We start from the raw sequence: 27,854 nt of genomic DNA on the forward strand, positions 1-27,854 counted from the left end.
CAGATGCAGGAACTGGAGATCTGACTGAATCAGATATCCTGGTCGAGGACAGTGCAGGGTCAAGACGTGAACGCATTTTCTGATCGCAAGAGATCACGGCTCTCCCTGGTGGAGTTCACCCTCTCAGTTAGCCCAATGCAGGGTGAAACACAGCCCACTGCTGGTGCTGAAGGCTCTCCCCGACCCAACTTTACGCAGGCTCCCCCGAATCCTCTCTCCAGTGAGGCCTTGACCCTTGGACTTGTCTCTGAATTGCCCAGTTTTAGCCAAACGTCCTCCTAAGCGGGTTAGCCAGAACACCCATCCTCCATACCGGATCGCCTCCGGTACTGAGCTGGTTCTCTCTCGGTGCTCACTGTTCCTTTGATGTGCATGGCCTTTGATCGCCCCGGCCTGCCTTCAGTGAGCGTCCTCTTGGGTTGGATTCGTCAGAATGCTCCCTTACCCGGGTTGTTCCTTCTCAGTACTTTTCCACCCACTGACACCTTCCCTCTCCACCACCTTGGCTAAAAGTCCCTGCTTGACCACACTCTGCTTGGAATGGAGCCCACTTCTATGCTGAGCTTTCTTTCCCCCCCATCGTGATCATTCCTGATGAAAATCTGCTTTCACTGCTTTCACTACTGTCAGGCGCTAGGTTTTCTTGAATGCTGGCAAGGCTGGTTCCGGGACATCGAATTCTACTGGCCAAACTGGGGGAGAGGGCTGCAGGTCGTCAGATAAGATACCCAAGGTTATTCTTTAATGGAACCCGTCTATATCCATACTTGGCTGGAAACCAGACTTGGTTGCTTAGTAAGTATTTTTCTCTTAGTCCCACAGTCTTAGAAAAGGCATTTAATAGACACAGTGACATTATGGGTGGAGGTGTTGGCTAGAATATTAGATCCAAATGGAGAAATCTGTGAATATATACTGAGCTAATGTAATTCATTTGCAGTCAAGATATCATTAAATATATGCATATAGATTCACATAACGTGTATGTATGCTTATATATATATTTATTTACATGTAATGAGCACATGCAGGCTTCCCAGGTGGTGCTAGTGGTAAAGAAGCTGCCTGCCAATGCAGGGGGGCATATGAGATGCAGGTTTGATCCCTGGATCGGAAAGATCTCCTGGAGGAGGGCATGGCAACCCACTCCAGTGTTCTTGCCTGGAGAATCCCATGGACAGAGGAGCCTGGTGGGCTACAGTCCATGCGGTCACAGAGTTGAACGTGACTGAGTGACTTGGCACGCATGCATGTATGCATATGTATAATATCCAGCATTATATGCTTCATTTTGGTGTGTTAAATATTATGTATTATTATATACACAGGGCTCCCTTGTGGCTCAGCTGGTAAAGAATCTGCCTGCAGTGTGGGAGACCTGGGTTGGGAAGATCCCCTGGAGAAGGGAGAGGCTACCCACTCCAGTGTTCTTGCCTGGAGAATTCCCTGGACTGTACAGCCCAAGGGGTCGCAAAGCCTGGGACACGACTGAGCGACTGTCACTGTCACTCTCGTATACATATACTCCTTTTTCCTGGCTGCTCTGCTGGCGTGAGGGATCTTAGTTACCTGACCACGGATTTAACTTGTGGCCCCCGCCGTTGAAGCACACAGTCTTAACCACTGGACTGCCAGGAAGATCCCATATAATATACATATGTTCTTTCTGTTTTAATTAATTTATTTTTAATCGGAGGACAATTGCTTTACAAGGTTGTGTCAGCTTCTGCTGTATAACAACACGAATCAGCCCTCGGTGTACATATGTCCTCTCCCTGTTGAACCTCCGTCCCACCCCCTACCCCACCCCAGCCCTCTAGGTTGTCACTAGAGCACTGAGTTGAGCTATACACATATTTTTGAAAATACAGTTAAAGTGAGTGAGACGTCACTTGGGAAAAAACTGTCAGGGTCCCCAGCTTTTAAAAAGTGATCCCTTCCTAGTGGACAGAGCCCAAGTGAGGAAGGCAATGCTCTCTCCTACCCTCCACTGCCCTTCGTGAGATGAAATCTTGCTGAATTTCCTGCCCTGGAGTCACTTCAAAATCACAAAATTTAGAAAGTCTGGTGGGTTAGAAGGGAGAAGGGAGACCAGCGGAGCCAGTAGGCAAAGCGTGTTTTCCTTGTCTCCTCCCTCCCCCTTCCAGGGGCCCCACCTTGGTTTTCTCTTCCTTTTACGGGCTTCAGTGTTCTCATCCCGTTTCTTTGCTATCGAAGCCTCCCAAGAAGGCGGTGTTCAAACGTCAGGTAGACTTTTTCAGATCGCTTCTTGTCTATCACCTACCCAACTACAGCCCCGGCTCTTAGTACCCAGGAGGCAGTCTCCCTTCCTCCCTTTAAAGGATTAACAGTCTGTTGGTAACGCCAGAGAACAGTTGTCGCTCAGTGTCAGAACAAGTAATACGTCGTGCTGGGCTATTTGTGTTTTGAACCCCGTGTTTGATTGTGGAAGATAGGGTTTAATCTCTTGCTTATTTCACCTCTGGCATCAAGAGTTGGTGGGAAGCTTGGGTGACCTGAGAATCCTATCCTCACACCATTGGTTCACTTTAGGGAAGTACTGGCTCTTCTCCACCATTGAAGCTGCTTTGGGTCCCAAACCAAGAATCAAAGGTTAAATCTCTGATGGCCAAGGCACCAGCTTATTCATCATCAATGGGCCCAAGCTGCTCTATCCATAGGGAGCTTAATTTTGGATTGAGGATTTAGAAAGATGAAAGAAATCCACTGCAATCAACTTGAGATTGTCCTTATAAAAACCCTTGTCTTCTCTGTGTAGCATTAAGTAATTAAAATCAACAACTAATCAACACATGATATAATTAGCTAAAAATACCCACACATATGAAAATTACCAATTGCTTTATTTTTTATCATCTTTATGAACTATTCTATGTCCAGAGGTTTATTATTTTTCATTTAATTTTTTTCACTTTAGATGCTTGCACGTTGGTTTCCCAGTGACACAGTGGGAAAGAAACCTCCTGCCCATGCAGGACACGTCAATTCGATCCCGAGGTCAGGAAGATTCCTTGGAGAAGGGAACGGCAACCCACTCCAGTATTCTTGCTTGGAGAATTCCACGGACAGAGGAGCCTGGAGGGCTACAGTCCATGGGATTACACAGAGTAGGACATGGCTGAATGACAGCATGCACGCATGCACACTTCCACTCTGTAGCATGTACGTGACAGTAAAATTTCCCGCCTTGAATCTTGTTTAAATTAATAAAAATCAAAGACTATTGGCTACAAGACTTTTAATAAATATCTGTGCTCCATGGGGTTAAATTTTTGACTTCAGCCAAAGGCTGCTGGGCAGCTATACAACTTTGTGCCCGTAACAGGTGTTGGTAGAATACAAGGTCGTGGTTGTAGGAAACTCCAATAATATCATATGGATATTTTCCTCAATTCTGGGGACCTGATTACCAAGGGTGGCAGCTGACGCAGATAATAGCCTATGGCCACAATTCAGGCACAAAGATGAATTAAAAAAGTAAAATCCATAAAGCCCTTGCATTTCCAAACAGAAGATGGGTACGAAGCAGGCATAGATCAGGGGAGCATATTCATGGTGAAGTCTCAGCTGACTTTGCAATGTCAAGCCAAGCATCCTTAAGCTGCCTTTTTGAGGAGGAAGGACGGGGATGGGGGCTGAGAGCCCAGGTTTCCTAGCTCAGGAAACCGCTGCTGGGGGGCTGCTGGCCATGTAAGGGGGTTGGGCAGGCAGCATGGTCTCACCGTGCTCTCTAATTCTGCACTTCCGACCATTTACTTTCAACGCGAGTGAAGCGTTGGGCCTCCCTGGTGGCTCAGTGGTAAAGCATCCACCTGCCAATGCAGGAGACATGGGTTCGATCCTTGGGTCGGGAAGATCCCCTGGAGGAGGAAATGGCAACCCACTTGAGTATTCTTGCCTGGAGAATCCCCTGGACAGAGGATTCTGCCGGGCTTCAGGCCATGGGATCGCAAAGATTCCGACACGATCAAGCGACTGAACGACAACAAGGAAGAGTTGGGCCAGAGACCCGGGTTCTGACAGCTCACTTTGCGGGCCTTCATGGAGCCGGCAGCGCTTGCTGGAAGCCTGAAAGTCCCCCCACTGGGTGAAAGCACCAGCTGAGCCTGAGGTCTGCAGAAGTCTTGGCTGCCCTGTCCTGTGCCTGATTCACAATTCCGCCCCTGGCTGGGATGGCCTCCAGGCACCGTTTCAGCCCCCTGTGCTTTGCTCAGTTTTAGGCACAAGTTGAAATCAGTAATAATAACATGTGATCAGACCTGGCTGGAGCTGCCTGGCAGGAGTGGAATTCGGAGCGTTACTAGTACACCTGTGCGTGCCTGGAGAGCAGAGCCGTCAGAACTCCGTGGGCCCTGCAGGACCTTCTAAGTTAAAACAAGGGCACAGACACAAACGCGCTTGTTCACTCAACACGCTCTTGCCGTGATCCACCCCTATGCACCAAAGGCAGCTCTCTTCTGATATGCTTTACCGTCTGATTAAAAGAAAACTTATCTGCCCTCAGCTAGCTGCCCTCTTATTCTAAGCAATTCCTGACTTGGATGGATTCTAACGCACTTTGCTGGTCACTCGGGGTTGGTGGCGATGGAAACTTCCCTCAGTGAAATGGCTATTTGGTTAAAGTTAGAATCAAACGGCTGGACTATATCTGTTAAGTTTTAATATAGATGCCAAGAAGGGGTAGCTTTTTATATATCTCTGTTTGTGTTGTAAATCACCACAACAAAAGTGATTCTGTGAGCAACCTTGCAAGAACCGTCTCACTAGGGACTAGCTACACTCTGTTGATGTTCTAGCTTGTCTTTTTATTAAAAAGGACTAATGATCAACAGATGAATGGATGAAGAAGATGTGGTATACTGCTCAGCCATAAAAAGAATGAAATAATGCCATTTGCAGCAACGTGGATGCAACTACCAAGGGAAGTAAGTCAGAAAGAGAAGCAAGTGTCATGTGCTAATATTTGCACGTGGGATCTAAAGTAAGACAAACGAATGTACCTGTGGGACAGAAGCAGACTCCCTGGACACAGAGAAGAGCCTTGCGGTTGCCAAGGGGGAAGGGGATTGGCGCAGGGGGTGGAGAGGGAGGTTGGGGTTCGTAGATGTTAACCAATACATGCAGACTGGATAAACAAAAAGTCTTACTGTTTAGCACAGGCACCTACGGTCAGCATCCTGTGATGAGCTATGATGGAGAAGAATATATGAAAAAGAATGCATACATGTATGTATATATTACTGTGACTGACTCACTGTGCTGTACAGCAGAAATTAACCAAAATTGTAAATAAAATATATTTCAGTTTAAAAAAGGACTGGGGGGTAGGGAGAAAAGATCCTGTGATACTCTCGGCAGAAAAGAACACTAATCCAATTTGGAAACCTGTCAGATCAGCTACTGAAATGTGATAATGTCTCCTTCTGGCATTGGTGCTGCCAAGTGCTACGTCACAGGTATTCTCGGGCAGCATTCCAGCAACGACTAGCCCAATAACATCTAAGCAGAGGTATACACCCTGTGGTCTCTTGAAGAGTGTCACTGGTTGGGGGATGGTGTGTCAGATGCCTCTTCTACAAGGAGGGGGCCCCGGGGGTGTGCCTGAGCTGGAGGAGGAAGGAGCCTGTGGGTCTGAGATGTGATTCGTGAGTAAGCAAGACTGCATCCTGGGTGACGGCTTGGAACTGACAGCCACGTCCACCCAGCCAGATCCTGTGGGCAGGAAGCAGGTGTGAGTCCAGGTGGGCTGAGTGGTTCTGGGGCAGAACAGGAGAGGCTGGGGCAGCCCCCTGCAGGAGCCAGGCGGTGTGCGCGGATCTGTGGGTGTCCCTGCTGGGCAGACACACTTGCCCTGAGAACCCGAGCTGCTTGGTCTGTTGTCTGTAGAAGTGATCAGGAGAGGGTGAACCACAGAGTCCAGCCGATCATTCCAGATGGATGGATGACTTGGGAAGAAAAGCAGAAACCGCACTGCGTGAACTGAAACAGAGCTCCTGAAGCTTCAGATGAACCCAGCTGCAGGGCCAGCAGCACCCTCCTGGGAGAGGGGCTTGGGAGACGGACGTGCAGAGAAGCCTCAGAGAGGAGGAAGTGCCAATCTTGGGTGCAGCTGTGATGTGCCCAGGACCCCAGCCACGCACCCTCAGGCTTCCCTTCCTGAGAAGAGGCCGGCCGTCCCGCTGTGTTTTTACATTGGCGGTTCTCACCTGGGCAGGTGACAGCATCTTTGCTCAGACCTAGGACCTCCCTACACCCTTTTAACAACAATGAGCTCACATTCCAACAGAGAAAGGAAGGGTGTGGGCAGCTCTGGGCAAGGGAGCGTGTGGTGCTTTAGGATTTTTCTCCACTGGTTGTAGAATAATTGAGCCAAGTTTTAGTGGAGTGTTGTTTATATAGTTTTAGATAGAGGGGGCTTCCCAGGTGGATCAGTGGTAAAAGAATCCACCTACCAACGCGGGAGACTCAGGAGACCAGGGTTCGATCCCTGGGTTGGGGGGGGAAAGATCCCCTGGAGGAGGGCATGGCAGCCCCCTCCAGCATTCTTGCCTGGAGAATCCCATGGACAGAGGAGCCTGGGGTGCTACTGTCCATGGGGTCGCAAGAGTCGGGCATGACTGAGTACAGTTTCAGATAGAGCACAGGCCATCGAGTCTCGGGTTTGGCAGGCCTGTGCGTGAGGGGTCAGAGCAGTGAAGGCTGCAGACGCCTAGCGAGGATGCACACATTGGCCCTTGTGGTTGACAAGGACAGACGTGGTTTACATGGTGTCATAGGCAGCTCTGTCCCCTCCCTCCAAGTTCATGTTGAAGCCCCGACGTGGAGGGCCTACTGTCAGAGGTAGGGCCTATCCAGAGGTGCCTGTGTGCTCAGTCGCTTCAGCCGTGTCCGGCTCTTTGAGACCCCATGGGCTGTGGCCCACCAGGCTCTTCTGTCCTTGGGATGCTCCAGGCAAAAATACTGGAGGGGGTTGCCATGCCCTCCTCCAGGGGATCTTTCTGACCCAAGGATCGAACCCAGGTCTCTGATGTCTCCTGCAGTGGCAGGTGGGTTCTTTACCACTAGTGCCACCTGGGGTTAAGTGTGGTCATGAGGATGAGGCTCCAATCCCATAGAAAACTGTGTTTAGTCTCTCAGCCGTGTCCGACTCTTTGCGACCCCATGGACCATAGCCCACTGGGTTCCTCCATCCATGGGAGTCTCCAGGTAAGAACACTGGAGTGGGTAACTATTCCCTTCTCCAGGGCATCCTCCCAACCCAGGGATCAAACCTGGGTCTCCCATATGGCAGGTGGGCTCTTTACCATTTGAGCCACCAGGGAAGCCCATAGAATCGGTGTCTTTTTAGAAGAGGAAGTGTGGTCTGTCTGCCAGCACCAAGGAGAAAGGCCTTGTGAGGACACCAGGAGAAGGTGGCCATCTGCAAATCGGGAGGAGCGTGGTCACCAGAAACCGCATCTGCCACCACCACCACCACCACCTCTGTCTGGGACTTCCAGCCTCCGTAACTGAGAGGAAATAAGTGTCTGCTGTGCAAGTTGCATAGCCTGTGTTATTTCTAATGGTGGTCCCAACACGACTAATACAAGTAGCCTAGATATCCATAGCAACCATCATGATGGCGGGGTGGGGGTAGCCAATGCTAGGGAGAGAAAGTTCCCCAGGATCGGGTCATAAAAAGCACCAGGAATAAGGCACTGTGTCTCCAGTCCAGAATACTGGAGTGGGTAGCCTATCCCTTCTCCAGGGGATCTTCCCGACACAGGAATTGAACCTGGGTCTCCTGTACTGCAGGCAGATTCTTTACCAGCTGAGCTATCAGGGAAACAGAAACATGATATCTGGTTTTCCTTATTTAATAATAATCTTTGACGTTCCAACTGCTTGCTCCCTTTGTTGCAAACTTGTATATAGCCTGACTTCCTCTTCTGCCTCCTTGGGGCAATTTTCTCGGAGATTCCTGAAATGCTATCTCCTGGGCTTGGAGTCCTAACAGTGCCACCAAATAAAACAACTTTCACGTTGTGACTAAGTTTTTAGTTGACAGAAAGCCCGAACACAGCAAGGACTCAATGCAGCCAAAAATAAAGAAATTTAAAAAAGGATAAAGGTTGACATAGAAAACAGACTTATGGTTACCAAAGTGGGAAGGTAGGAGAGGGATGAATTAGGAGTTTGGGATTAACAGAGTCACATTACTGTGTATGAAACAGAGTCACATTACTGTGTACAGCAAGGATCTCCTGTACAGCACAAGGAACTATATTCAGTAAATTGTAACCTGAAATGGAAAAGGATCTGAAAAGTAACATATATATCTGAATCTCTTTGCCGTATACCCAAAACCATTGTATATTGACTATACGTCAATAAAATAAAATTAATAAATAAATATTTTAACTTATAAAAAAGAATAAATGTTGCTGGGAGAACAGCAGTGCAACTTTAAGGCAAGAATACTAGAGTGGGTTGCAGTTTCTTTCTCTGGGTATCTTCCTGACCCAGGGATCGAACCTGTGTCTCCTGCATTTTTTTACCAACTGAGCCACTAGGGAAGCCAACTTTAAGTAAGCGGAGTGATTTGCAGTCAAACAGAGCAGGCACAAAAGGGAGCATCAGTGCAAACCCTCATGAAACAAAGACATTCACTTTTTAAAATTGTTTTCCCTTTCAAACCATTATGTTGATAATAGTACTGTTTACTGAGTACTGCTTTTGAGCAGAAGTTCAGTTTTTAGTTTGTTCTCCAAGGTCAGGGACCCTCTCCTCCCTCTTATCATCTCATTCTGGGGGAATGCTGATGCAAACAGAAAATCTATGTGATTTCTTCTCTCCTGGATGGTGGCTGCTTCTCCTCCTCCAGGGAGGTGCCAGGCTTGCTGTTGCTAGCACTTCTTAGGTGCCACACACTTGAAGTGGAATTCTGCCTGGCAGTACAAGAGCAGAGCTCTCTGCCCGCTGGGCCACCTCCCCATAAAAAAATGCTCTTTTAATATACATTATTCCATTTTGCATTGTAATTTGTTTTTATGTCCAGTCCCTCAGCCTAGAGCTGAAAGTGGTTTTGACATTTTTAAATGGTTGGAAAAAACCCCAGAGGAGAGTAATATTTTATGACACGTGAAAATTATGTGTCCATAAATAAAATCTTACGGGGACATGGCCACGCTCCTCTGAAAATGTATTGCCCACGGCTGCTTGTAAGTTACGGCAGCAGAGTCGAGATTGTGACAGAGACATCACAGAGTCTGAAATATTTACTACCTGGCCCTTTACAGAAAACGTTCTGCTGACCTCTGCTCTAAAATGTGAGTTCCCTAAGGGCAGGACTGTGTTTGTCTAACTTTGCCCAATGCCTAGCACATGGAAGGTTCTGGAAAATCCTTGCCTGCCGACTGGATACTCCTCAGCTTCAGACACTTTGCCTGTTGAGTTTTCACCTCCAGAAAGGCTTCCTAGGAGGCTTCAGAGGTGGGCTGGTGTGTCCTGACTCGGCACCCACCCTTGTCTTTCAGCACTGCAGTGTTGTTTTTTAGTCGCTCAGTCGTGTCCAACTCTTTGAGACCCCAAGGACTGCAGCACACCAGCTTCCCTGTCCTTCACCATCTCCCAGAGTTCACTCAAACTCATATCCACTGAGTCGGTGATGCCATCCAACCAACTCATCCTCTGTCGCCCCCTTCTCTTCCTGCCCTCAATCTTTCCCAAAGCATCATCAAGATTTTTTTCAAAGAGTTGGCTCTTTGTATCAGGTGGCCAATGTATTGGAGCTTCTCTGCAGTGGGTGTGGTTCATATGAAGAGACTCCTTATTTATTTCTGGATTAGCAGTTTGGGTAAAGGGATCTTCTCTTCCCACGAATTGCTGTTCTGAGGTATCTGCTTGGTCCTTGGCAGAGGGGAGGAGATTGGTGAGCAGAACCAGACAGCATAGGAGGGAAATAGACATGTGTGGGATGAAGGGGAATGAAAGCCACAAGGAGGTCCTGCCTGTTGTCCCCGCTGAGCCTCTGGTGGGCTAGACTTGCTCAGAGAAGGGGCACAGGGATATATCTACCTGGCAGAGCCTGCTGTGTGGTTTGAGATCAAATTCTAGAACAAGTTTGCCTTTTGGATCTCTGCTTTAAACTGTCTGTGTATACATATTGGATAGACTTTATTCGGTTCTTGGTGAATATTGGCTAGTGGAAAGATCTTGTAGAATAAACAGACTCTTTTAATAAAATGTGTCTTTAATTTTTTAATTAAATGATGTAACAGCCTCATAGGGAAAGCAGATATAGCCCTTGGCTCTCAGTAGACTTGAGAGAGCATGGTGCCAGGTGAAAAGGAAATGCTTTAGAGAGTCTAAGGCACATTTAGAAAGGGCAGACCTTGCTTTGACAAAGCCACTGGTGCATTCACTTTTTTTTAAAAATTTTTTTTAATGCATTCACTCTTTTTACTGAGCACGTACCATGTGGCAGATTGTGCTAGTTGTTGGGGATAGGGAAAAAAAAGGGCATAATATTTATCCTCAAAAATGTAGAGTCTGCTGGGGACACCTAGCCGTATGATCAGCCACCCACAATGTAGTCAGACATGATGGAAGTTTGTAGAAATACAGGGGAAGCAGAGATGGGGAATGCCTGCTTTTGCTAAGCAGTCAGGAAGGTTTCACAGTGGGCAACGTTTGCAGGGACTTTCAGTGGGTAGGTAAGGGGTTACTTGGGAGGTAAAAGGAAGATGTTTCAGGCAGAGATAATGTCATAGCCTGTGTGCAGAGGCAAAATAACCCATGGTGTATTCAGGAATTTTAGTAGCTCATGTGGGTAGTGGGGCAAGTGACAGGTCTCCTGGACAGGAGACATGACTTGACAATCAAAGGAGACTGGATTTGATTCTTTAGCTACTCAGAAGCTACTGAGAATGTTCGAGCTGGGAGTGGGGGAAACTCAGATGATAAAGCGTCTGCCTACAACGCCGGAGACTCACGTTCGATCCCTGGGTTGGGAAGATCCCCTGCAGAAGGAAATGGCAACACACTCCAGTACTCTTGCCTGAAGAATCCCGCCGATGGAGGAGCCTGGTGGGCTACAGTCCATGGGGTCACAAAGAGTCAGACATGACTGAGCAACTTCACTTTCACTTTCAAGTTTATTCTGCTAATTATAAGGAGTGAAATTGCTGACATGAGAGTCTACACTTGGAGAAGTTGACTAAGAAGCTGGAGAGGAGAGGACGCTTGGATGCTAGGCACAGGTCAAAGATGCAATGGATGAATTTAGCCAGGGCTGCCACATACGGTTGTGCAGGTTCTGCACTGCACAACCTACTACACCCGGGGGTACAGATATACTGACATATTTATGACACGCATTTCCCAGCAGATGGCGGTAGAGTTGAGGATGGGATGAGTTTTCCTCATTTGCACGAAGGAGTCCTGTGGGCTAGCAGCTGTCCAGGGTTTGGAGAAATGGATGGGAGTGAGAAGGGTGCAGCTCCCCAGGCGGGGTGGGATGGGGAGATCACAAGATGACAGCCAGGTTTCTGACCCGGGCAACGTGGAGACCAGAGGTTCCATTCGTCAAAGGGTGGATACGAGGGAGCCGGTTTGAGTTTAGGATAATTGTACTGCAGAGACCTGAGAGCCACGTAGATGGACCAGTTAGCGGTCTGGGTTGAAGACTGTCCCGAGGGCGGGACACACCGCATATTTTTGTCTGACATCTTCTCGGTCTCCTGTCCACTGGGCACCACCTTCCCAGGTTACGGATGCTCCTTATTCATGAGGTGCCCGCTTCTACCTGGTGGGCGTGCGTCAGAGTGAGCTCTAGGGAAGAGGTGCCATGCCATTATTCCAGCCTTCTGCCTGGCCCTGGAGGAGACCTCGCGATTCTGACCTGGGCACTCCAAGCGCCGCCAGCTGGTCTCTTCAGTGTCAGGAACGAGCATTTCCAGCCACAGGCGGGGCTTTCCTAAGTCATCCACCAAACCCAGGGTGTGACTCTGGGCCAGGTCCCCAGAGCTGCAGGAGCTGTGAGTCTGGACTGGGAACGTCCCTGCCCTGCCTTGCTCTTGGCCTGGTTCGCTGATGGCCAATCAAGCTGCCCGCTCTCCCCCTTTCAAATATGACCCATCCGTGTTGGCTTAGTGAATGTGACCTCTTTCCTCCCTGCCCTCCCCCCGACCCCATCTTGGGGGCTGAAGTAGGGTCTGCAGGCCAAGCTGAACAGGCTGAGGTCCTTCTGGGCGAACACCATGGACTCATGCTGGAGAGACCCAGGGAGGTGTTTGGAAATCTTTTTTGCCTCCCTCTGTGGATTCATAAGAGCTTTTGCAAGAATCATAGACCAGCATCATTTTTCTCCCCCTTTAGGTTTTTCTGTTTGATTGTTTTTTGATTGGAATATAGTTGCTTTTTTTTTTGGCTCAGCTGGTAAAGAATCTGCCTGCAATGCAGGAGACCTGGGTTCGATCCCTGGATTGGGAAGATCCCCTGGAGAAGGGAAAGGTTACCCACTCCAGTATTCTGGCCTGGAGAATTCCAAGGACTGTATAGTCTGTGGGGTCACAAAAAGTTGGACACGACTGAGCGACTTTCACTTTGCACTTGGTTTATTGGTTATATAGTTGCTTTACCTTGTTGTGCTAGCTTCTGCCGCATAACAGTGGCTGGATCATCTACATGTTTACTTTACCCCCTCAGTTTTGGGTTTCCTTCCCGTTGTGGTTGCCACGGAGCGCTGAGGAGAGTCCCTGTGCTACACGGTAGGTTCTCTGTTTTATTATTAGTCCCTCAGTCACGCCCGACTCTTTGTGACCCCAGGGACTGTAGCCCGCCAGGCTCCTCTGTCCATGGAATTCTCCCTGAAGTGGGTTGCCATTCCCTTCTCCAGGGGATCGTCCCGACCCAGGGCCTAAACCTGGGTCTACAGCATTGCAGGCAGATTCTTTACCATCTGAGCCATTAGGGAAGCCCTATCTACTTTATATGTAGTATTTACTGTGTATATATGTCAATCCCAACCTCCCAGTTCATCCAATCCCCCTCTTTCCCCTTGCTTTTACATCTTTTCCAACTCTGGGGAGACAGACAATATATATGACCTAGTATCTAAAGAATGGCAGTATCTAAAGAAGTCCAGTACTCTTGCCTGGAAAATCCCATGAGTGGAGGAGCCTGGTAGGCTGCAGTCCATGGGGTCACGAAGAGTCGGACATGACTGAGCGATTTCACTTTCACGCATTGGAGAAGGAAATGGCAACCCACTCCAGTGTTCTTGCCTGGAGAATCCCAGGGACAGGGGAGCCTGGTGGGCTGCTGTCTATGGGGTCGCACAGAGTCGGACATGACTGAAGCGACTTAGCAGCAGCAGCAGCAGCAGTAGCAACAGCAGTATCTAAAGCAAACACTTTACTTCTACTTTAGCTCTCTGAGTTATTTTAAACATACTTAATTTGGGGCAAAAGTCCATATAGTCAAAGCTGTGGTTTTCCCAGTGGTCATGTATGGATGTGAGACTTGGATCATAAAGAAAGCTGAGCGCCAAATAATTGATGCTTTTGAATTATGGTGCTGGAGAAGACTCTTGGGAGTCCCTTGGGCTTCAAGGAGAACAAATCAGTCAATCCTAAATTAAATCAACCCTGAATATTCATTGGAAGGACTGATGCTGATGCTGAAGCTCCAACACTTTGGCCACCTGATGCAAAGAGCTGACTCACTGGAAAAGACTGGGAAAGATTGAGGGCAGCAGGAGAAGGGGACGACAGAGGACGAGATGGTTGGATGGCATCACTGACTCAATGGACATGGGTTTGAGCAAACTTGGGGAGACAGTGAAGGACAGGGAGGCCTGGCGTACTGCAGTCCATGGGGTCGCAAAGCCTCAGACATGACTCATTGGCTGAACAACAGCTGTTTGGGGCTACTGTGCACACAGCCTTTGTCCATCTCAGGCTCAGCCCTCAGCCTTGTCCCTTTGCTGCTCTCTGCTCCATGTTCATCTCTAATGTCATTACCCGACGGCCCCTCCTTTATCCATCGGCGCTCACAGATTTCTTTCAACATGCACCCAGAGAAACTATGCTTGAGAAAATGTAAAAGAAAATGTATTTTTTTCTCTCTTTTTTTGAAATTTCAATTGCAGGCTAATTACTTTACAATATTGTATTGGTTTTGCCATACATTGACATGAATCCGCCCCGGATGTACATGTGTTCCCCATCCTGAACCCGCCCTCCCACCTTCCTCCCCATACCATTCCTCTGGGTCATCCCAGTGCGCCAGTCCCAAGCATCCTGAAAATGTATTTAACTTAGCAAATGTTTGATTAAAATCTTCTAAGGATGGCCTCAGTGACTAGAGAAGGCTGATTATCATCCCCATCAAACTCCAAAAACCATCTTGTTGGATGTTTTGCAGTGAAAGGGAAACCCCAACAGGGTTTACTTAGGCTACTCAGAGCCTAAATCTTTTTATTATCATGCTTTCTGGCAGGAAGCTCAGAGTCTAAATGGATTCTTCCCTTTCAACCTTAAACTCCCCTAAGGGTTTTTTGAGCTGGCTGTGTGGTTGCACTTCCTGTTATGCTTGACGCAGAACAAAACTGCTTTGGATTGGGTTGCCCCGGAGTGTTGACTGGCGTGGTTGCCTGATAACGTTGAACTGGGTGGAATCTGAGTGTATAAACAAGTAGGTGTCCTTTCAAGAGACTCAGTGCCAGCTGTTATAGAAGAGCAGATGCCCCCACCTGCCTCCTGCGGTCAGGTGAGGTGAGCCTGATTAGGGGAGCCAGTGCCAGTAATCAAAAGAAATTGGTGCAGCCACTACAGAGAGAAGTATGGAGATTCCTCAAACAACTAAAAATAGAGCAACATAGTGTATAACTCTATAACCCTGCAGTTCCGCTTCTGGGCATGTATTTGGGAAAAACAATGGTTGGAAAGTCTATTGCTCTTCAATGTTCGCTGTAGCACTGTTTACAATAGTGCTGTGAGCAAGACGGAAGCGACCCGAATGCCCACTGACAGAGGGACGGAGGAGAAGGCGTGGCACACATGCACAGCGGAGTGTCACTCAGCCATTAAAAAGAATGAAAGAACGCCGCGTGCAGCGCTGTGGGTGGGCCCAGCGATGGTCATCCGGAGCGAAGTAAGTCAGACAGAGAAGCAGAAATGCCTATGACGCCCCTCATATGTGGAATCAAAAAGAAATGATACGAACGAACTTCCTTACAAAACAGAAAGAGACTCACAGTCTTAGAAAATGGACTCTGGGTTGCCTGTACACACTGCTGTATTTAAAATGGGCAACCAACAAGGACCTGCTGTACAGCACAGGGAACTCTGCTCCATGTCATGTGGCAGCCTGGATGGGAGGGGAGTTTGGGGGAGAATGGATACATGTATATGTATGGCTAAGTCCCTTTGCTATTCACCTGAACCTATCACAACACTGTTCATCAGCTATACTCTGATACAAAATAAAAAGTTTAAAAAAGAATATATCATCGAACCACCATTGTCTACGTGCTAATGAACTTTAATCAACAACCACAGCTTCCGGTATGCCTTTGTGTGCTGTGCCTTCCCTGGATAGACACAGAGGAGACAGGCTGGAAGGTGCGCGTCCCTGAGATGGAATCCCAGCTTTGCTAATTCACCATTTGGGTGACCTCCGACAGGTTACTCTCCCCAACGTCCCACGCGAGAACCAACCTCCTCATTTGTTAAGTGAGAATATAGTACCTCCCTTCAGTTCAGTTTAGCAGCTCAGTAGTGTCCGACTCTGCGACCCCATGGACTGGGATCCCTGTCCAGCACGCCAGGCCTCCCTGTCCATCACCAACTCCCAGAGGTTGATCAAACTCATGTCTATCGAGTCGGTGATGCCATCCAACCATCTCATCCTCTGTCGTCCCCTTCTCCTCCTGCCCTCAATCTTTCCCAGCATCAGGGTCTTTTCCAATGAGTCAGCTCTTCGCATCAGGTGGCCAAAGTATTGGAGTTTCAGCTTCAACATCAGTCCCTCCAATGAACACCCAGGATTGATCTCCTTTAGAATGGACTGGTTGGATCTCCTTGCAGTCCAAGGGACTCTCAAGAGTCTTCTCCAACACCACAGTTCAAAAGCATCAATTCTTTGGTGCTCAGCTTTCTTTATAGTCCAATTCTCACATCCATACATACTCCCTTACAGACTGGCTTCGAGGATTGAAAATGATATATGTAAAGCATCTAATCAAGTAACTGACATTCAGCAGTCACCTAATGAATGATGGATGAGAATAGTATGATTTATAGAATCACAGATTCATTCTTTGCATTTACTGGACACTTACTATGGCCCCAAGATGGATGACTTGCCTTTATTATCCTGCAGAATCTTCTTACAAATGTAAGTATCATTCCTATTCAGAACAAAAAAAGTTTGCCGAAGTTAAGGAATGTGATATGCCCAATCACATGGACAGTCAGGAGTGGAGGCAGAATCTGAACTCTGCCTGTCTGACCTCAAAGTCCTACCCAGTGAAGAGAGAATTTAAAGGAAGAAGGAGAAATTCTGCAAAGCAGCTGGCCAAAAGTCTATTTCATGCCATGTCTGGAGTTATCAACAGTATACAACAGTCAAACTGTCAAAATGTTCATATGGCATTTTGTATCAGGCAGAAGAGGTTAGTTAGAACTGTGGTAACAAACAAACTAAGTATTAAAAAAACTAAGATCATGGCAAGTGACCTCATTGCTTCATGGCAAATAGAGGGGAAAGGGTGGGAGCAGTGACAGATTTCCTCTTCTTGGGCTCTAAAATCACTGTGGATGGTGACTGCAGCCACGAAATCTGAAGATGTTTGCTTTTAGGCAGGAAAGCTATGACAAACCTAGATAGTGTGTTGAAAAGCAAAGACATGACTCTGCCTACAAAGATCAGTATAGTCAAGGCTAAGGTTTTCCCAATGGTCACATAAAGTTGTGAGAGCTGGACTGTAAAGAAGACGGAGGGCTGAAGAATTGATGTCCTTGAACTGTGGTGCTGGAGAAGACTCCTGAGAGTCCCTTGGACTGCAAGGAGATCCAACCAGTCAATCTTAAGGGAAATCAACCTTAAATACTCACTGGGAGGACTGAAGATGCTGAAGCTGAAACTCCAGTATTTTGGTCATCTGATGCAAACAGCTGACTCATTGGAAAAGTCCTTGATGCTGGAAAAGACTGAGGGCAGAAGAAGGGCATCAGAGGATGAGACGGTTGGATGGCATCACTGAGGCGATGTACATGAACTTGGGCAAGCTTTGGGAGTTGGTGTTGGACAGAGAGGCCTGGCATGCTGCAGTCCATGGGGTCGCAAAGAGTGGGACACAACTGGGTGCCCAAACAACAACAAACAACCCAGATTACAGTGTCTTAACACACTGTTAGGTTATTCCCAGTCATGTACCAAGTCCCAAGTGACTTGGCAAAGCTATACTCTTCAAAGCCAAAGGTCCAGAATGACAGAAGCTTCACTGTGACCTATGCTTCCATGAGAACTGTGGAACTAGGAAGGGCATTATCATATGTTGACTTGTAAGGTTTCCACCAGAATGATTCTCATGATGTGTGCTTATACTGTTGTGAAAGTCACTCAGTTGTCTCTGACTCTTTGTGACCCCATGGAATTCTCCAGGCCAGAATACTGGAGTGGGTAGCCTTTCCTTTCTCCAGGGGATCTTCCTAACCCAGGGATTGAATTCAGGTCTCCTACATTGCAGGCAGATTCTTTTCCAGCTGAGCCACCAGGGAAGCCCAAGAATTCTGGAGTGGGTAGCCTTTCCCTTTCTCCAGGGGATCTTCCCAACCCAGGGACTGAACCCAGATATCCCGCATCACAGGTAGATTCTTTACCAGCCAAGCCACAAGGGAAGCCAAAGGGATGCTTACTCTCCTCATGGTACAGAAACAGCAAACTTGAAGGTTTGTCCCTAAAGAGCCACTGACTTGCCTCGTGCAGGCCCTGCTCGAGGGTGGGTATTGCCTGAGTACTGTCACCACAGCAGTGAAGCAGGCCAGTGGCTTTGTAAGAGGCACACAGCCTAGGAATGACTGATTCTTGCACCAAACTGGCAGCTGCCTTCCAGGACCCTGAGAATTTACCACGTGTGGATATCACAAGTGACTGAGCACGAGACAGGACGGAGGGCTGCCTCTGGAGCTCGGTCTTCGGGTCCAAGGGTCAGGGATAGGGACCCCCACCCCCAGCCCCAGCTCTAGTGCCCCAAATGGTTGGGACAAATGTAAGTCACATGACCACGTTCAGCAGAAACAGAAATGGGAGCCTGGTGTGTGCGTGTTAAGTTACTCAGTCTTGTCTGACTTTTGTGACCCCATAGACTGCAGTCCACCAGGCTCCTGTCTGTGGGATTCTCCAGGCAAGAATACTGGAGTGGGTTGCCATTCCCTTCTCCAGGGGATCTTCCCAACCTCGGGGCCGAACTTGCATCTCTTATGTCTCCTGCATTGGCAGAGGGGTTCTTTACCACTAGCGCCACCTGAGCAACCCATAGGATCCTAACATGTGTCTACCTGGACATATTCCACAAACAACACTAATGACTACTACATATTTTAAGCCCTAACTTGCAAAAACTTTTAAACTTACCCTGTGGGTTTTCAGAACCACCTGGGTATCTGTGGTTGATGGTATTATTTTGTTCTGAATTGTTTATTCCAAGCTCCTGTGAGAGAATCACATTCCCCATTCCATGGACATCAGGCCCTGCCATATGACTCGCTGTGACTAATGAATGGCAAGCACAAGTGCGGTGTTCTGGCATTTCTGTCTTTTCTCCCTGCTGTTAGAGTGGCACGTCCTTTGGGAGGCTGCTCCTTCGGTCTGCATCTTGGAGCCAGCAGGACATGAACCAGGGCTGCGGCTGGCGTTTAACATGAGTGTGAAATGAACCTCTGGGTTCAGAAAACTTGGAGCTGCTCGTTACTGCAGCGTGAAGGAGCCAGAGCAGACCGCTATGATGTTTACCATTCTCAGTAAATAGAGAACAATGGAATTGGCTAAATAGAAATCTACATTTACCGTCTGCTTCGTGGAAGTACACCTGTACTTTAAAGCAGAAGTTTCTCTCAGGACTTATTATATAAATAAGTATTATTCAGTTGAGTTCACAGCACAAAAATACATGCTCCAAATTGGGGCATCAACTGATAAGCGTTCTTATGAAGGGCCTAGGAGGGGGGTCGGGAACACAAAAATCCTGTTTCTATGCAGACTTGTTTGTTTCAATGTCTTAAAAAAAAAAAGAAAACTTGTTTCAGTTGAAACTTGAATCTTGTTTCAACGCAGACTCTTGGTCCTGTCTTCCCTGAGGAGTGGCCTTGGAAGCCCTGAGCATAATCGATATTCATGTCCAATTGGGGCAGACATTATAATGATAAAATGTTGCTATCTATAGGAGTGCAAAGTCTCTTCTTCCAGTGAGCCTCATTAATTCAGAGCGTATCAATTTCCGATGCCAGGTAACGGCAACAGAGGCCCAGCTGGCATTTACTGTCATGTGGTGAGTGGGCATTTCTTGCACTGGCCATCACAGGTTGGCATTTGCCGTTTTGACTTCTTCAGAGTGCCTTCCAAGAGGGAGTCATGTCATCCTGGGGCACAGGTCCCTGGAGACAATGGAGTCCGTGCCTGAGACTGGCTCTCCCAAATGCCCGGCTTTCTTCCTCTCTAGCGACATCCACCTGTGCCGTCTAGAGGGGAAGGAATTATCTAATAGAATCTGTGATGCTGAGAAGTCACCGATGAGGTAGGTTCCATTACTGTTCCCATTCTGTGATGTGCGTGTGTGCTCAGTCATATCCGACTCTTTGTGACCCTGTGGACTATAGCCCGCCAGGCTCCTCTGTCCAGGGGATTTTCTAAGCAAGAATACTGCAGTGGGATGCTATTTCCCCATCCAGGGGATCTTCCTGACCCAGGGGATCAAACTCGTGTCTCCTGTGTCTTCTGCGTTGGCAGGCAGATACTTTACTGCTGAACCACCAGGGAAGCCCGTTCCCATTTTAAAGAGGGTACAACTGAGGCCTTAGAGAGGTTAAATGGGCCAGTGAATGCGACAATTGTGGTTTCAACCCAGGATTGCCTGACACTATAAATGACACAGAAAAGTGCAGATAAACTGAGCTATGGCCTAGAGAGATTACTTCCGAAAAAAAAAAAGAGGAGTACTGAATAATTAAAATAGCAAATAAGATTTGTAAGTGGGTTGGTATAAAACAGAGGAGCAAGGGCATGCTTAAGTGGGGAAGAAGCCCCTCTGCATGTTTAGGTATTTAGCAGAGGTGTGTGTGTGTGTGTATTTGTGTATGTGTGTAATTTACACAGTTTTTCCCAGTGATCCTCTTCCGGTCATTAGAAATTGCTGGGTAGAACCGCTTCACTGGCACCACGCTGTCAGCACTCACATTACTGAATGCCCTAGGAAATAATAAAGCTCAATTTATTTAAGGATGCCCTAATTAGAGGTGTCTCACTCTTTGATACTCATCTCTTAATTTGAATGGTGTAGTATCTTCCCAACATGGGTATTGACTTCAGAGTTTGAAAAACAAAATTAGCTAAAAAGCAAACTTTTAGGTGCTAGTCTATTTTTTTCTTGGGTTTGAACTTTAAATGGTATATATTGTGTGACCATCCCTGACTTTTCCTGAACATCTAGTTTATGAGCTCCTCAAAGCCCCTCTGGAGAAGGAAGAACAACGGATTTTCTTGTCTGTGTGTGTGGTCAGTCACTCAATCACATCCAATTCTTTGTGACCCCATGGACTGCAGCCTGCCAGGCTCCTCTGTCCATGGAGATTCTCCAGGCAAGAATACGGGGGTGGGTTGCCATTTCCTCCTCCAGGGGATCTTCCAGACCCAGGGATCAAACCCGAGGGATCAAACCCGTGTCTCGTGTGGCTCCTCATTGGCAGGTGGGTTCTTTACCCCTGAGCTGCCTGGAGAGCCCCAGATTTTCTGGTACTGGTGTTTTAATAATGAAAAGTTTTATAGTTACCCAGTATTTTTGCCTTTTCAATCACAATAATATATGCTGACCTTGATACATTGCTGCTGTCTAAGTTGTGAGATTCTAAGTGCCTTCTAAATCATGGGAAATATTTAACAGAGTTATAATGTTTAACAGGGTGACAGCATTGTTTTTTTTTTAGAAGGGGTGGTGGAAGAGGTTAAAATTCTATGTGTGTTCCGTCGCATCCGACTTCCGATTGTTAGGGTCGGAACAGCATCCCCAAACTGCTTAGGGTCACAAAAAGTTGACCATGTTTGGGGAGTAGGTATTATCAGGTTTCAGCCAGCCAATGACATTACCCTGGTATCTTATACTGAGGTGGACGTTTGAGAGGAAGCTCTGAAGAAATCACCTGAGCCTAATGCTGGAAGAAGAGAGGGTGGTTGGATTTCTTGATGTTGATGAGTGGTAGATTTCTACCAGGAAAAATAAATTCATATACCTTCGAATTATTATTTTTTTTAATTGCACCTTATAGAGATTTACCGGGAGATTTTCACCCAAGATCTAAGCATTCTAGATCTTATCAATGAATTCTTTTCCCAGGCTAGGTAGTTGGGGTTTGCAACTTAAAAGAAAAATGGCAAATCTGGAGATAAGGAATGGCCAGCAGAGGGATTAGCAGTAACTTATCTAAAGAAGAAAATAAGATTTGAGAAATACAAAGGCTGTGAAATATTATTAGTAGAAACGGCTTAAAAGTACTGTAGCACTAACCCTCAACCATCTTAGCTGAGAAATGCCACCTTTTCAAACTCTGTGAGTGCCTCTATTATAGTGAAGTGGCATTTTGATTATGGCAAAGAAAAGTGGTCCTTGGGAATCAGACTTGACGCAACATTATGGTCTTCCAGGAGTACTTTTGTAGGTGGTGCTTACTTAATTTCAATTTCAGAATGGCTTTGTGGCACATCTGATTTTAATATACAGTTGTTAAAAATTCATGTGAATGTAACAAGGAATTTTAAAATAAGCTGATAACATTGGAGCCCAACAGAGAAACTCAGAGAAGACAAACTGATGGTGAGAGAGAAGAGACCCTGTCCTCACATGAAACGCCAGCTGTCCTTCTGGGTGCCTGGCCCCACAGAGTCTTCACGAAATGACAGCATTCGGTGCTGCCCCTGGGGGCTGGACAACATCACCCATGGCTTTTGGGCTTCAAATTCTCGCTCTGCCCCTGACGAGCTGACCTTAGCCAGCTCACTGGTCTTGCTGGGACTCGATTTCCTCACCAGTAAAGTAAGAGTAGGTTGAAGACTTGCAACTCAAAAATCCCGCCGTCTGTTGTGTGACTTATGTGACAAAGCTCTCTTCATGTGAAATCAAGTGACTCTGGAAATGGAACTGAGCTTTCCTAGGGTGAAGGAGGGTTTGCCTTCATCTGCTTCTGGTTTGCCCTCTCCTCCTTGGTAACCCCCAGATACTGACTTCTGGACAGTCAGCCCTCTTTGTCATCCACAAAATGTTATCTAGGATAACCTCACTAAGTTGGGAGCTTCCCACCCTCCACCAAGCCCCAGTTTTCTATGTAGTATATAAATGTTTCAGAAATTCTCTTCTTTGAGCGAAACTTGAAAGGAAAAAAAAAATCCCACAGAGACGGAAGAAGAGCTCACAGACTAAGGCTTGGAAGAGATTTCAGCCAACCACAGTGTGTTAACCTCATTTGGATTCGAACAAGCAGATTTAAAAAAAAAATTAAAAAGACATTTGTAAGACAATTGGCACTGGCACATTTAGTAGATATTGAATCTTAAGAAATGATCACGAATTTTTTTTTAGGTGTCATACCAGGGTTACAGTTACGTGTTAAAAAGAGTCCTTATCTTTTAGAGACAGATTTGGAAATATTTGCAGATAGAAGAATGCGATGCTGGAGGGGCAGTTAGTGAATGGATGATGCAGATGAAACGAGCTCAGCGATGAGTTGACAGTTATAGAAACTGACTGGTGGGCACATGGGAGCTGATTACATGATTTGGTCTACTTTTGTATAAGTCTCATAGCTTCCATCGATTAAAAAATATGTAAAAGGTTAAAATAGATAGCAAGGACTTACTGCACAGCACAGGAAATTTGACTCAACATTCCATAACAACCTATATGAGAAAAGAATCCAAAGAAGAGGAGAAACGCAGATACATGTAACCGAATCACTTTGCTGTACCCCGGAAACTAAAGCAGTGCTGTAAATCAACTGTACTCCCGGATAAAATTAAAGAAAAAAAGCTTAACAGGGATTCATCCTGGAGGAGACATATTTGCTGAGGTGTTGGAAAGGGCCGCCTGTCACCGTTGCATAATCGTTGGGGGTAAATTTGGAAGTGCATCAATCAGAAAGCCTATAGTGAGGAGGCGCTAGCTGGCACGGGGCCCAGCTCTGTGTGGCTGTCATCTAGCCTCCAGGCCAATTTGCCCTCTATAAATATCAGTCTATATGAATGCTTTACTATTTTAACGCACGCTTGCCGCAGCTGCTCGGCGTGTCTGTTTACGTAGCTGTGAACCCTTCTGTAAACATCACTATCTCCAAATTGCCCATGTGTCAGGCACATAAAGGGCCCCCTTTAAAAATACATTTGCGCGATGAGATGTGGCCAGTGCCCAGATGTCTGGGTGACTGGTGTCAGAATTTTCCAGGGTTGGATTCATTTTCAAAAATAGAATCTCATGACTGGAAGGTTCTTGAGAGGTGACACATTCCCCCTGATCCGGGCAGGGCCAGATCCAAGCCATCCACCAGGAGCGTGGGTCTGTCTTTTGTGGGCATGAGTCTGTCTTTTACGAGGCTGGAGACGTTCACTGAGTAAAGGACTGTGGCCAGGACCCGCAGGCCCCCAACGGTGGGTAAGTCTCAGCTGCTTGCCTTCCAGGAGCTGACCTGCCATTTCTAAAGAAGAGCCTGACCCTGAGTGACGTGACTGAAGCAGGCTGGGGGCAGCGAGCTCGGGGATGGGATATTTACTATGCGTCACTGGCTGACCTGTGCTGAGTCTGAGTCCCCAGCCATCTGAAGGACTGGTCCTCTGAGCCTACTGCTCAGTAGCTCGGATCTCCAGAAAATACCACATCGTGTCACTGTGCGCCCACACCGTGCAAGACAGGAAGAGGGCATTGCTTCGAGGCTGCAGAGGTGTTGCTGATGGGGCTTGCCCTTGAAATGGGCCTCAGTGAAAGGCTCCCTGATGGAGGTCACGGACAGTAGTTTAAGGTCAACTGAGGCAGACTTGAAACAAAGCTGGAGTCAAGCAGAGGCTGTTTTGTGTCAGCTTGTGATTTCCATGACTCCTAGTTTCCCATCTAGCTCTCCAATGAATAATGAGATCTTTGTGAATTTGTTTTCCTCAGTTTGCATTTGGTTCACATTAATTTTTTTTCCTGTGGCTTTGATTCATTGAAACATCTTTCCTTCCCCAAAGTGAAAGTGAAGTCGCTCAGTCCTGTCGGACTCTTTGCGATCCCATGGACTGTAGCCTACCAGACTCCTCTGTCCATGGGATTTTCCAAGCAAGAGTACTGGAATGGGTTGCCATTTCCTTCTCCAGGGGATCTTCCTGACCCAGGGATCGAACCCAGGTCTCCTGCATGGCGGGCAGATGCTTTACCGTCTGAACCACCAGGGAGTCCTTCCCAAAGGCCTGTTTCATACCCATAAATCCCAATTGTGCTTTTCATTCACAAAGAAAAAAGTGTCCCCCTAAAGTTTAAGAGATCAGACGTGCTGGAAAGACTGAACTGTGCAAATCCTGTCAAGAAAAAAAAAGGTGTCCAGCTTCTAGAAAAACCCAGAACTTTCTAGAGCACTCCTCCTTGCCCCTCCATTTTCCAGAAATTAGAAAATTATTGTTATTATTTTTAGAAAGTTAATGGCAGTTGCCTTTTCCCCAGGAACAGGAGTGTTTTGATTCCTTTCTGCTGGCAAACACCCAGTTGTCTCTAAAGCAGCAGCAGAAAGGCCACTGGATGCTCAGAGGCAAGTATCACTATTAATTACCAACAAAGGGACGTTCCTCTGGTTGGAAAGGCTCACTCATTACAAGCTGTCATCAGAAGGACGCGGTGTGCCCGGGGGAGGATTCCAACTCAGGGACAACACAAAGATAACTTCCTTATTCTGCATTTATTTATCTTTCACGATTGGGCTTTGATCTGAGGAAACACAGCTCCTGCAATTTGAAGTTTGCATTAACACCAGTAACCAGATGGTACCTCTCCACTGGATTTTGCTTCTGGGGCTCAGAGATGGGAGGAGAACGAGGCTTGCCCATTTTCCTCCCTCCTGTCCTTTTGGGACAGTTTAAAGCGAGAAATCAAATATTAAAACTGTATCCCCAGTGGTCAGTTTGTGCTGCCAGAGGTTGTATCTCAATGGCCACCACTAGGGGGACCCAGAGTCCCTGTGCTTGGCCGGGGAGGAAGTTTCTGGTCCGTGGGAATTGATGGAGCTCCCTGTTTGAGTCTGTTTCCCCTCCCTCTCCCTGATCCAGGCTCCTCCCCGCTCTCCTCCTCCCTTCTCCCTTCCTCCCACACAACTATTGCCTCACGTGTGCCCCAAAGCAGGCTCCGGGTACAGAGAGCCCTGTGCACCTGTGTAGCACTTATTTAGCATTTCACAATAATTATTTTGTTTTAGACGTTCCTTTTGTCTCATGCAAAGAAGCACAGTTTATGCAACACCTTTTATTCACGTTTTCACTGCTTGCAGCATTTTAAAAAATCTACCACCGAAGGTTTTACCACCTTAAGAGAAATTTGTTAGAGGTAATGACCTTGCCTGTTGGGTCCAGGGAGGCAGAGACACGGCACCAATGACTTTCACTGGATGGGATGACTGAGCTCAAGTATGGGTAGACGAAGAGCCTGGAGTCTGGCCAGTGGCCACGCATTTTCAGACTGTGTGAACCCACCCTGGGCCTCAAGTTGAAGACCTCAAAGCATAGAAGGGCTGATTGTGCAACTAAAGAGCATCCCAAGGCTAATATCAATAACTCAGAAGACAGTAAAGCAACGTGTGGGTTAGTGTTCTACTTTATGCCTGTCCCATGGGGCACTATTGTTAGCTTAGGTCAGCGGTTATGACTCTATTTCACAGAATGTTACAGATCAATATGGAAGACCTCCTTTGTGGCTGGGATGTGTAAGACATATGAAAAGATATGAGTGAAGACTTCAATAAAAACAGGCCATTTCTCTATTTTTAGAAGAGATTATCTTGGTTAAAATATTCCAACAATTAGCTGTTCACAGCAGAAGGGTCAATAAGACTATGCTGAGTGGGTCTCAATTTTTATTCTTTTCTGCTTGAGTTATTTACTGGGTCTGCATTATTGCATGTACAGGAGGTGTGGCAGTTAGAGTATAGAGAAAAGACACCAAGTTCTCACTTGATGTAAAAGAAAAGCCAAGGTTGTGGGTCTTGCAAATGACTTCCAAAGAAGGGGCAAAATTGCATTTTTATTAAAGCAATTTGTCAGGTTTTCCTTTGAAAGGCTTAACTTCTTTTTCCTGTCTTGGCAATAAATAGCCTCAAGTTATACAAAGAAAACAATGCTTTAAAACTACCTAAAATTGGTTTAGAGGGAGATCAAATTTTCATTTAAGTAAATGTTTGAAAATGTAATATATATTAAGAGGTGTTTTAAAAAATTGTAAATTTATTTTCCCAAGTTTTTTTTTTTTTTTAAAGCTAAATGGTTAGACTTCTTGGTGGACATCCTTAAGGTAAGAGGCTACATACCATTTCATGAATAAAGAGGTGACGTCTAATAGTGAGGGAGGTTCGGTTTTCCAGATCTTGTCGTGAGTAAGGATGTGAAGTCCGGCTTAACATGAACAACCATCCCCAGACACCCCAGAGCAGGCACGCCTTACCTGTAGCTTCCACCATTCCTTCCAGGATGACCACAATTTCCAGTTCCTCTTTGGGCAGCTGGGCTTTGGAGATCTCCCAGAAAGGACTCTGCTGGTTAATTTCGTGGCTGATGATGAGCGGGGACACCAGAAACAGACGGTCATCCCCCGTGTAATACCCGACGTTGATGTCCGTCTGGTTCAGAGGGATGAACTCCCCTTCCGAGGTCTGTTTGGATTTAATCAGCTTGGCTCTGATGGAAGCCTCCACGATGTGGGAATTCCTCAGATCCCCCACCCGAAACATCAGGCACAGTTTCCCGTCCCGCATGGAGATCACGGCGTGCGTGGAGAAAACCAGGGTCTCCGCCCTCTTCTTGGGCTGCGATATTTTCACGAACATGCACCCCACCATGAAAGCGTTGACGATGGAGCCCAGCACCGACTGGATGAGGAGGAGGACGATGCCCTCCGGGCACTTGTCCGTGATGACCCGGTAGCCGTAGCCGATGGTGGTTTCTGTCTCTATGGAGAACAAAAAGGCGGAGACGAACCCGTTGAGGTTGGTGACGCACGGGGTCCACGACGGGTCCTCCACGTGGTCCATGTCGCCGCGGATGTAGGCGATGAGCCACCAGATCATCCCGAAGAAGAGCCAGGTCACGGTGTAGACCATGACGAAGATGAGCAGGTTGAAGCGCCACTTGAGGTCCACCAGGGTGGTGAAGATGTCCGTCAGGTAGCGGTAGGTCTCGCGCACGTTGCCGTGGTGCACGTTGCACTTGCCGTCCTTCCGCACGTACCGCTGGATCTTCCTCTTGGTCCGGTCCCGGCTGACGTGCCTCGGCAGGTCGTCCCTGGCCTGCTTAGGCAGCTTTGGCTGGTGAATGGCCACGGGGCTCTCAACGTCCTGGTCCATGGAGTCGCCCTCTAG

The 27,854-nt window shown here is 47.3% G+C and overlaps 1 protein-coding gene across 1 annotated transcript in view; it reads right to left on the reverse strand.

Moving 5' to 3' along the window:
* KCNJ6 (potassium inwardly rectifying channel subfamily J member 6) overlaps positions 1 to 27,854 on the reverse strand; it is a 98,709-nt gene extending 70,855 nt beyond the window's left edge. Inside the window, exon 1 of the mRNA XM_055420520.2 lies at positions 26,942 to 27,854. Coding sequence (XP_055276495.2) covers positions 26,942 to 27,839 — 898 coding nt within the window. The 5' untranslated portion in view covers positions 27,840 to 27,854. The remainder of the gene's footprint in view (positions 1 to 26,941) is intronic.

This window comes from Moschus berezovskii, chromosome 1 (genome assembly GCF_049115385.1).
Source record: "Moschus berezovskii isolate FMDL1 chromosome 1, NW_MosBer_1.0, whole genome shotgun sequence".
NCBI classification, from domain to species: Eukaryota; Metazoa; Chordata; class Mammalia; order Artiodactyla; family Moschidae; genus Moschus; species Moschus berezovskii.